A 12,165-nucleotide genomic window follows, 5' to 3' on the forward strand; every position below is an offset into this window, starting at 1 on the left:
TTAATAACTATAATTAGTAATGAATTAATCATGTAAAGTATATATCAATATAATTATTAAATTATATTTCAAATGATATATTATTGTTATATATTATAATATTATATATTAAATATAACATATTTTAAATTATATATAAGTATTATGGTACCAGTACAGTTTTAATATCATTTTTAGTGGTAAAAAAATCCATGATTTTTTTGTATTTATGAATAGCTCTATGCATACAAAAGAGATTAAAGGGCACCAGCTACTGTTATTTCACTAAAAATAGAAAATGGCTGAAATTAATAAAATTAATCAATGGGAAAACATGCATATATTGAATGTTTAAATAATGTATATTGAAAAATGATATTCCAATCCGAATGGCCAGTTAGTATCAGTCATTCAACTAAAACCTACGGTTTCTGTGAGTGATGATACATGTAAAAATAGATGACAACCTTTTGAGTCCCTTAAAAAATGGTGTGTGTGTTTCTCAACTTTGAGAGAAGAAGATTTAATGGGAATGAATATGGATTCCATTTTTTCCTACCAAATTTTTAGACTGATAGTGAAATTTGCAAGGGCATGATTCAGAATTGTAATTTTTCCGTGCCAGAGATTTATATGAGACACATTAGCTGTAAAAATTCCACTAAGAACAATGTGTGTGTGAGAAAGAGAAAGAGCTCCATCTCTACATAACTTTTTTGGGGGGGTCTTTTTGTCCTTTTAGCATAAGGAGGTCCCTAGGCTAGAGGTCTAATCGGAGCTTTAGCCACTGGCCTACGCCAGAACCACAGCAACGCCAGATCCAAGCCGATTCCACAGCTCACGGCAATGCTGAATCCTGAACCCACCAAGTGAGGCCAGGGATCAAACCTGCAACTTCATGGTGCCTAGTTGGATTTGTTTCCGCTGCACCATGATGGGAACTCCCCTCTACATAACTGTTAAAGTGTGATAGTTAATTATTTAGTGATCTAAAGTAAGCTTATCAATTTTAATATGTGATATTTTTTCCAGTGTGATTGTTATTATGTAAATTCATCCAGTGCTACCTGTGGGCTGACAGTATTTAATGCTGCAGTAGAATTCGGTGCATTGGCACAGAAAACCCACACAGCAATGGCATACATACAAATATGTATGAAATAATTAGTTGCTAATGTGTTGGTTTTATTTTCCATTTATATTAGGAGGAGATTTTACTGTTAAAAAGAACTGATCAAATGCTGATTGTCTGATAGTGCGGTTAGCCATCACCTTGTTTTCTGGAATCAATCCAAGGTAGAATAATTCTCTTGTTCATGAGCTATTATGGAAACTATTTTAATTATCTTATCTAAAAATTCAGGAGTTTTTAGCATGAAAATTCTTAACACTGTTATGTAGAGCAGTGCATCTTAAATTTAATATGCATGCAGATCACTTGGGCATCTTATTCACTGCCCTTTCCAATTCAGTGAGTCTGGGAGGGAGCCTGAGATTCTGCATATTTAACAAGCTCCCAGGTGATGCCACTGCTGCTGGTCCATAGACCACTCTTGGAGTTGCAAACATACAAGGAACTGCAACTCAGAGGGAGGTAGGATAAGATGTAACCAATTGTGAATACCTTTATCAGAAACATGTCTCTTTGAGAAGCTCCTTTACATTTCTGCAAAGGGAGGCTCTTAGTGTATTAGCACAAAATGACACATTGAAGCCTCTCTGATTTATAGAGAACACTCCTTTGAAATAGATATACTCCACATTCAGCTCCCACCTGAGGCCATGTTACAATGATCTCTTCCACCATATAGTCAGGAGAGCTTGTGAGTGAAAAAAAGCAAAAAAAAATCTTATGACAATAGTTCTGACCTCGTGGACCCCCTGAAAGCCTCTCAAGGACCTCTCAGAGATCCCTGGGCCACACTTAGAGAAGTGCCTGCATAAAGGAAACTACACACTTTATGTTTGTGCCTATTTGCAAGGAACAGGGTAAATTTATGAGACAATCATAAGGTATCTATCTAAACCACAGGGAGTTCTGGTTCCTCCTCATTAATACAAGCTCTTTTTAATTGTCCTGATTGAAACCATACTCTTAATATTCCAGACAAAGTACATAGAAATAGAATGGAAAGAAATTTGTTCAAAATGTTCCCAGTGACCAACTAATTAGTAAGTTTATATTTGGAGAAGATTATAGCAAATATTGGTAGGGGAGGGGGGTGTGGAGATAACACTTTGAACAATAAGACAAGTAGGTCTGAATGGTCAAATGACAATGTTTCCTGGTGCAATAGTTTGGCCTGGTTAGGAAGAGATGGAGACATTGGTTGTTTAGTAGAGAGAATTACAATTTTAAGAGTTATCTTTCTGTTACAGCAGTTGACATCAATTATGAGGTTGGATATTCACATTTTCTTTCCCTGTTTTCCTCATTAGTGTTATAGGCCAGGAGAACTTTAGGCTGGGAAAGGGATGCTGAGCTGAGAATTGCAGCTCCTGTAGCAGCCTAGTCCTTACACTGCATCTTCTTCACAAAGAGCCCCAGGGAACTGGGCTGGCCCAGGGAGTGTGACAGCAGAGAGAGAGTCAACATTGACTGTAACTATTAATATATATTGAATCTCTTAAAAAAAAGTGCTAGATGTTCTTAAGTTATAATGGAGTAAATTGTTATTTTATACTTAGGCACAATGCTTGAACATGGATCAACTAACCAAAGTATTATCTCTTAATCAGCTAGTTTACTCAGGATTCTTGGGAGAGCAAAGAGGAAAAGAGGAAACTGATGAGAGAGGAACCTTTACCTTCAACCATAAACTTATCCCTGCTGCCCTGTTAGTACTGTGAAAGCATTTGTTATCCGCTTCTTTGTTGCCAGCAATTATAGGAATCATGCCAAAAAGCATACATACTCATAAACAGACAAAAGAGATTGACACTAAGATAGGGTAAATCACGTGCTACTTAGTAAGAGGGCAAAAATGAAGCCAAGGTTAAATTAGCTATAATAATTTGGGCCAAAATCATCTTGATTTCAGCCTTTTTTATCCTTAAGGGGACCAACCTGGGCTAAAAGAATCCCAGAAACACAGCGTTTAATTTTTTTTAAAAAAGGAAAGGGAAAAGGGTATAACCTTACCAGAAAAACCAAATGAAATCACACTTACTCATTGCTATGGTGAAAGATGGCAATCTGGATTCAGTACAGCCATCTTCCAAGGCAAGGTCCTTCCTTGAGATGTCCTGGCTCACTCATAACTGCATTGAAAGGTCGACTGAATAGCTTGGTTTGGACAATCAGAACAGTAGTCTACACCTGAGTTCATCCAAAGCCAAGTAAGGCTCTGACCACCAATTAGGGTTTTGTCCCAGTTCCCCTGTATGGGATGGTTTCCACTCGCTACCAGTTGTCCAGACACCAGCAGGACTCCTACAATTCAACTCACTTCCACAGGTTACAGGCTCAGTCCTACAAGACTGCCCCTCCTGCCCCAATTCAGATGCAAATCACAAGTCCAGGTTGTCACCTCTGCTGACCCACCAGCTCTAAAATCAGAGGATCCCATGACCTCTTCCTTGGATTCCATTGATTTGCTAGAGTGGCTCACAGAACTCAGTGAAGCATATCACTTACTAGATTACCGGTTTATTATAAAAGGATGGGAGTTCGCTTCATGGCTCAGTGGTTAACGAACCCAACTAGGATCCGTGAGGTTGTGGGTTCGATCCCTGGCCTCTCTCAGTGGGTTAAGGATCCGGCATTGCCATGAGCTGTGGTGTAGGTCACAGACACAGCTCAGATCCTACATTGCTGTGGCTGTAGCGTAGGCCTGCAACTTTAGCTCTGAATGGACCCCTAGCCTGGGAACCTCCATATGCCACGAGTGCACCCCTAAAGAGCAAAAATAAAAAATAAAAATAAATTAATAAATAAAAGGACGGAACTCAGGAACAGCCAGAGGAGGAGATACATGAGCAAAGGGCATGTTGCTTCCATGCCCTCTCCTAAGCATGCATGTGACATGTTTGCCTCAACCAAAACAAGCTTCTTAGAAATGTATAAGACTGCTTCCTAAACGATTATGCCAACTAAAAATACTTCCTTATTGTTTGATAAAAAGTAGTAGTACTACTATATACTTATCAAGCAGTGAGATAAAATATTTAGAGAAATTGAATGCATCGAAACATTTAGCTTGCAAATTATCAGCTAGAGAAAATACATCTAGTTTGTAATGGATAAAAAATTTGCATTACTGTTAGCTTAGATAGCTTAAATCATAGTTACAATTGTTCTTAAATAAGATGTACCTGGAAACAATTTAAAACATGAAACTTCAGGAGTTCCCGTCGTGGCGCAGTGGTTAACGAATCCGACTAGGAACCATGAGGTTGCGGGTTCGGTCCCTGCCCTTGCTCAGTGGGTTAACGATCCGGTGTTGCCGTGAGCTGTGGTGTAGGTTGCAGACGCGGCTCGGATCCTGCGTTGCTGTGGCTCTGGCGTAGGCCGGAGGCTACAGCTCCGATTGGACCCCTAGCCTGGGAACCTCCATATGCCGAGGGAGCGGCCCAAGAAATAGCAAAAAGACAAAAACAAAACAAAACAAAACAAAAAAAAAACCATGAAACTTCAGAAACACATAAGGTGCACAGGAGAGATAAGATTTTTTTAATATAAAGATTTAATGATAGGAGGAAATTATAGTAGCTTTGGTTAGGAACTCTCTTATTCTGACAAAAAAAAAAGACAAAATGCGAGAAAATTCAGGAGAAATACTAGGAATTTGCATTATCTTATTTTACTAAATATTTTGTTTTGAGGAAAAGTAACCTTTCTAAATAATCTATCGGGGGTTTTTTTGTTTGTTTTGTTTGTTTTTTTTACAGCTGCACCTGCAGCATATGGAACTTCCCAGGCTAGGGGTTGAATCGAAGCTGCAGCTGCCAGCCTACACCACAGCAACACCAAATCCAGGCTGTATCTGTGACCTACCTTGAGGCAATGCTGGATCCTTAACCCACTAAGTGAGGCCAAGGATAGAACCCACATCCCCGCAGACACTGTGTCAGCTTTTTAATCCACTGAGATTAACGGGAACTCCTAAATAAGCTTAAAGAACACATCAGTGAATTTTTGATTCTTGTTATTTTTCCCTTGGTTTTTGAATTTGCAATGCTCAGTAACTTTCTTAATTAAATCTAGTATTGTTAGCCTGAAGATTTGCATGACTGAGTCTAAGAATTATTTTCCATATTGCTCTATTTGTGCTTAGTCAGTTTATTAAACTTTTTAAATACTGCACAATATACCTGTCTTTTGCCTCCTCAGCAATCGTGTGGAAGCCTGGACAAGAGATGTTGCTTTCTTACTCAGACAAGAAGGCAGGCCTATGGTTAACCTCATCTCTAAAAAAACTAAAGTAAGAGTGATGGAAGGAGACTGGAAGAATACAGACAAAGCTGTAAAGTGGTTAAGAAAGGAAGCAATGAATTACACTCAACCATTTGTTCTGTACTTAGGATTGAATTTACCACACCCCTATCCTTCACCATCTTCAGGAGAAAATTTTGGATCTTCAACATTTCAGACATCTCTTTATTGGCTTAAAAAGGTAGGTACACTGTGTGTGCTCAAAAGTAGAAGTTAACATTATATATCCACGTTATTGGCATTTGCTCACTGTTTATTATCACTTTTAAAGAAAAATTTGAAAATTTTGTATTCGCATTAAATCAAGCTTGACCAATAACTGGTTGACAAAAACTAAAGGGACAATTTTACAAAAAATAAAATGGGTTAAAACTCAGAACCCACTTCCAAGTTGAATACCTCTGCATAAAATATGTTTATAAAAAGAAAAACTAAAAAAGTCCAGGCAGTCCTCACTTTGCACAGGTCAGGATCATAAAAATGACCATGAAAGCCAAAACTATACAAGAGATACTGTAATAATTGAGGAGTTCCCATTGTGCTGCAGCGGAAATTAATCCAACTAGTAACCATGAGGTTATGGGTTCAATCCCTGGCCTCACTCAGTGGGTTAAGGCTCTGGCGCTGCCATGAGCTGTGGTGTAGGTCGAAGATGTGGCTCAGATCCTGCGTTGCTGTGGCTGTGGCCAGTAGCTGTAGCTCTGACTGGACTAGCCTGGGAACCTCCATATGCCATGGGTGCAGCCCTAAAAGGCAAAACAACAACAACAAAAACCAATTGGAAAAATGACCATCTTTCTAGGACTCTCAAAGCATTTGTCAAAATATTAAAAATTCTTCCTTCCCTAAATGTATTGGGAAATGACAAAATTATAAAACTAATGTTTATTTAATGCACTGTAATTGAAAACACTTGAAACATTGAGAATTAAAGTATTTTGGGTTTTTTGGTTAAAAAAAAAAAAAAAAGTACTTTGAACGGTGCTTGCCTTCTTATTTAACTTAAAATACAGAGCAGGCCTCTTCTTTGTACCTTGGCAAACTGTCATATTCCTTTCTAAATCTGAATCACCTTCTTACATTTTCCTCTTTGCACTTTCATGATATGTTTCTGGGAGTTCCTTTAATGCGAAGATTTTTGCTAGTGTCACTTCCTCTAGGGCCTTCTTTATTGGTATCAATGAGCATGTTTTCACTAAGTTCCTCTGGCTGATATCTTGAGTGTATCAGTGTTGTCACTTTTTACTTCTTGACTGTATAGTCATCTTTGTGGACCATTTTCCTTTTTTGACTCTCCATTTTTCTGAACGTGGATTTATCACCGGGGCACAAGGAGGCAGCACACCTACACACTTTGCAGTCTGTGTCAGTACTGACTAAAAGATGTGCAGTGACCAGCACCGATAGACTTTGAACGAAATGACATGATTAATCGCTGATTATGATACACATACGTAATCTACATAGTGACTTGTAGCCTAAAGAACTAGCAGCATATGAATGTGAATGTTCATACTTTATGCAGTAACTCATAGTTAATATACCTTGGTAATGAGGACAAACTGACATTACAGTGGAGTAATCGGAGTCAGGCATAAGTGGTCAGGGAGAATCAGGTCTCCAGTATATCCCCGCACCACTGAGAACTTGAACTTACTTCGAACTGTTCCAGGCCTGAAGACACTAGCTGCCACCACAGCGTTATGGTCTCTAGGTCTCCCCTTGTAACTCTGCAACTATTTCTTTTTTTTTTTTTTTTTTTTTTTTTTTTTTTGTCTTTTTGCTATTTCTTTGGGCCGCTCCGGCGGCGTATGGAGGTTCCCAGGCTAGGGGTCCAATCGGAGCTGTGGTCACCGGCCTACGCCAGAGCCACAGCAACGCAGGATCCGAGCCGCATCTGCAACCTACACCACAGCTCACGGCAACGCTGGATCGTTAACCCACTGAGCAAGGGCAGGGACCGAACCCGCAACCTCATGGTTCCTAGTCGGATTCGTTAACCACTGCGCCACGACGGGAACTCCCTTTGCAACCATTTCTGACCCCAAACAGTCTAAGCATCCTTGCTTCTCACCAACTCCAATTATTATTATTATTGTTATTATTATTATTATTATTTTGTCTTTTTCAGGGCCGCACCCATGGCATATGGAAGTTCCCTGGCTAGGGGTGCAATCAGAGCTGTAGCCACTGACTTTTGATACAGCCACAGCAACTTGGGATCCGAGCCACGTCTGTGACCTACACCACAGCTCATGGCAACACTGGATCCTTAACCCACCGAGCAAGGCCAGGGATCCAACCTGAGTTCTCATGGATGCTAGTTGGGTTCATTTCCGCTGAGCCACAACGGGAACTCAATTACAATTCTTAATAAACAACTCATGTAACTAACTATGACCTTGCAGCTTTTTTTTTTTTTTCTTTTTTAGGGCCGCGCCTGTGGCATATAGAGGCTCCCAGGGGACCAATCGGAGCTGTAGCTGCTGGCTTATACCCCAGCCACAGCAACGCAGGATCCAAGCCACATCTTCAACATACATCACACTTCATGGCAACACCGGATCTTTAACCCTCTGAACAAGGCCAGGGATCGAACCTGCATCCTCATGGATGCTAGTCAGATTCATTTCTGCTGAGCCATCACTGGAACTCCAGCAGCTTTTTGGCTTTACAAGCCTCCCCCAGTGTATAGTCTGGTAGAACACTGGAAAGTGCTTCTCAAATCTGCGTCTTTTGAACTGTGAACCTAACAAACCCTCAAAAAACACTTTTATTTCACTCAATCTCCATTTCTGAAATTTTGGTTAACAGTGACTAAAACTTGAACCCTGTTGTTGGGGAACTAAACTGATAACTGATATCCATGCATATGTGAACCACGTAAAGGAAGGATTTCCTGTGTTTTGAAATGTGGCACCTTAAATCAAATTTGTTACTTTAAAACCTCTATCCAGGGAGTTCCCGTCGTGGCGCAGTGGTTAACGAATCTGACTAGGAACCATGAGGTTGCGGGTTCGGTCCCTGCCCTTGCTCAGTGGGTTAAGGATCTGGCATTGCTGTGAGCTGTGGTGTAGATCGCAGATGCGGCTCGGATCCCGCGTTGCTGTGGCTGTGGTGTAGGCCAGTGGCTACAGCTCCTATTAGACCCCTAGCCTGGGAACTTCCATATGCCACGGGAGCGGCCCTAGAAAAGGCAAAAAGACAAAAAACAAACAAACAAACAAACCCTCTATCCAGACACACTATGTGTGCACCCTATTACAAAAGAAACAATACTGAAGTTTTAGACACTTGATGTCTTCTTAAGAAGTTCTAACTGCCTCTATCTTGAAAAACTTGTCAGGAGTTACTGCTAGCCTAATGAAATGAGTCAATAATTGTTAAGTAAATAGTAAGTAGATATTTGAATTTTTAAAAGTTACATGACCAGGAGTTCCTGCTGTGGCTTAGTGGGTTAAGAATCAGACTCCAGCAGCTCAGGTTGCTACACAGGTGCAGGTGCAATCCCAGCCCAGTGCAGTGGGTTGAAGGATCCAGCATTGCCACAGCTGCAGCTCAGATTCAGTCTTTGGCCTGAGAACTAGCACATACTGCAGGTGCAGCCATTAAGAAAAATAACTAAAAATAAAAGTTACATGACCAGAAGATATATATTCTTTAGTCTTAATGGTTTTCACCAAAACTATAAGCATTTATATGTATTAAAAATTGTATTTGTTCTTAACAAACATTTGGCTCCCTCACTAGATACTGGCATTTTTACTAATGAACTACTGGGGAAAAGGAGTCTAGATTCTTGGTTATTAATTCTGAAGTTTTAAATTGATCACACAACTATATTAAAGTTCTTAGACACTTATTAGAATACTGTCTGATATAGCTCATGGTTTTCACTGACATGTATAATCTTTAAAATAATTTCACAACTGTCTTACTATATATACACATATTGATTTGTACTTTTTGTTGTTACTAGGACTATCAACAATTTGTTCCTAATTTACATATTTGATTTACTATTTTCTGTACATAGTTCATAACCATTCCTTTCTACTATCCTAAGTAATTAAACATTGACTAGTTTACCATACATACTTGTTGGAGGGGAGGAATATTCAACTTTGTTTTTCTGCCCTTTTTAGGTGTCTTATGACGCCATCAAAATCCCAAAGTGGTCACCTCTGTCGGAAATGCACCCTGTAGATTATTATTCTTCCTATACAAAAAACTGCACTGGGAAGTTTACAGAAAAAGAAATTAAGAATATTAGAGCATTTTATTATGCTATGTGTGCTGAGACAGATGCTATGCTTGGTAAGTGGTATAATTAAAAAGCAATTACATGAAGTATAATATTTTTCCAATAAACTGTGATCGTGCCAGTTGGTGACTTGTATGAATATCCTTAGATAATTTCTTACAACACTCCCGAGATATTTCAGACTTAGAATTATAAGACACCTGACACATATAAAAATTGAATAAGAGGAATTTCCATTGTGGTTCAGTGGGTTAAGAACTAGTATCCACGAGGATCCAGATTAAGTGGGTTAAGGATCTGGCGTTGCCACAAGCTGCGGTTTAAGTCGCACATGTGGCTTGGAGTTGCTGTGGCTGTGGCCTAGGCCAGCAGGTACAGCTCCAATTCAACCCCTAGTCTGGGAACTTCCATATGCCACAGGTGCAGACCTAAAAAGAAAAGAAAAAAAATTTGGATAGGAGTTCCCACTATGGCACAGTGGGTTAAGGATCTGGCCTTGTCTCTGTAGTGGCTCAGGCTGCTGCCGAGGCACAGGTTCAGTCCTTGGCCAGGAGCTCTCACGTGCCACAGGTGCAGCCAAAAAAATTTAAAAAACAGAAAATAATTTACATTATTGATAGTAGAAAAAAAGTCTTTTCTGTCTTAATTATTCATAAATTAACAGATGCTCAGATTTGTTCACCTAGGAAGAAAGGGTCATAGAAAACCATCATCTGCAGGAAACAAAACATTTTACCAGCTTTAATCAAGAATCAGTATTCAGCCAAACACAGTTAATTATAAGGCAACTTGGGTTCTAGGAGATGACACAGATTAGACATAGAATCTTGTGATTCTTCCCAGATTTGTAATAATTGAAAAAAAATCCATTCTCTCTAGGCCATTTAGAGCAAGTCTAAACTAAAGCTGAAATCATTTTCCCCATATACATTGTAGGCCAGAATTATATTGAATTTCCTTCCCTAATTCAGCTTGAAACCAAACCTGCCTCCATAACTATCAAGAAAGTGTTTTGCCTCTAGTAGAGTTATAGTAGTTTCCAGTTCAGATGTGGGAAAACCCTGGTTTAAAAAAAAATACTCATTTTTGAATTGACAGAACACTGCAAACCAGCCATTATGGAAAAAAAAATCATTTAAAAAAAGAAAACTGGAGTTCCCATCATGGCTCAATGGTTAACAAATCTGACTGGGAACCATGAGGTTGCGGGTTCAATCTCTGGCCTCACTCAATGGATTAAGGATCCAGTGTTGCCATGACCTGTGGTGTAGGTCCCAGACACGACTCAGATCTGGCATTGCTGTGGCTGTGGTGTAGGCTGGTGGCTACAGCTCCGATTAGACCCCTGGCCCGGGAACTTTCATATGCCTCGGGTGTGGCCCTAGAAAAATAAATAAATAAATAATATATATATATATATCCATTTTCAGAATTCCCATTGTGGCTTAGCAGTTAAGGACCTGACTTGCCTCTGTGAGGATGTGGGTTCAATTCCTGGCCTCGCTCAGTAGGTTAAGGCTCTGGCATTGCTGCAAGCTACTGTGTAGGTTGCAGATACGGCTCAGATCCAGCATTGCCGTGGCTGTGGCACAGGCCAGCAGCTGAAGCTCCAATTCAACCCCTAGCACAGAACTTCCATATGCGTGGGTGTGGCCATAAAAAATCCATTTTTATAACAAAATATTTTCAAAAAAAACAACCATTTATCTTGCTGCACTTTGGAGTGGAACATAATTACATTAGTGAATTGTGGGTAGTACTTCTGAAAAAAAGTAAATCTTGGGAGTGAATAATTCAAAGGGCTATTTCTTCAAAAGCATTCATTGGGCAAAAATAGAAAAGTATAAAGCAGAAAGCAAAAAAAAAAGTGGATAAACTATTTATAATATAGCAATATGTCTTCAAAGTTCTAAGGGTTTTCCAAGCACTCAATCTTAAGTGCAGATAAGATTTTAAGTGCATTTCTTCAATCCTAAACCCATACAAATCCTGAATCATATTTCAGTATTTTTTCATGTCAGTGAATATCTGCCCATTTGCACCCTGGAAAACACTATTGAAGGTTTACAGATATCCATTCATCCATATCTACTAAAATAAAATATTATATATATAAAATCTTGCTGCAGGGAGTGTGGGAATACCTCTTGAAGTCTCTTGAGAGGAAAAAAATGCAGCAGCTCACTTCATGTTACATAGTGTATGGAATATCTTGTATCTCTCAGTTAAATTTACACTAGTCTGGTCACTAAACAGTATTTAGTACTGTTTCCTGTGTTTGCTAGCTTTCAGACACTATGTTGAGCACTGGTGGTACTAAGCTGACTATTAGTAAGGAATACATATTAATTACAAGCACTCTAACCTCTTACCCCACCTCAGAGCCTTTGTATTTGCTGCTCCGTCTGCCTGAGATCCCCCTTCCCTGTGCTTTCTACATGGCTGGCTAGTCTCTGTGTTTAGCTGTCAGCTCAGACATTACCTCCCC

The 12,165-nt window shown here is 39.5% G+C and overlaps 1 protein-coding gene across 3 annotated transcripts in view; it reads left to right on the plus strand.

The window, feature by feature from the left end:
* ARSK (arylsulfatase family member K) overlaps positions 1-12,165 on the plus strand; it is a 45,324-nt gene that overhangs the window by 18,193 nt on the left and 14,966 nt on the right. For all 3 annotated transcript variants that reach the window (XM_003354206.6, XM_013991487.3, XM_085014088.1), the window contains 2 exons: positions 5,312-5,594; positions 9,559-9,730. In XM_003354206.6, coding sequence (XP_003354254.2) covers positions 5,312-5,594; positions 9,559-9,730 — 455 coding nt within the window. The remainder of the gene's footprint in view (positions 1-5,311; positions 5,595-9,558; positions 9,731-12,165) is intronic.

Source organism: Sus scrofa, chromosome 2 (assembly GCF_054392235.1).
Source record: "Sus scrofa isolate SSC_HxYL_T2T_F1_AM1 chromosome 2, Sscrofa_HxYL_maternal_Yorkshire_Landrace_v2.0, whole genome shotgun sequence".
Lineage (NCBI taxonomy): Eukaryota > Metazoa > Chordata > Mammalia > Artiodactyla > Suidae > Sus > Sus scrofa.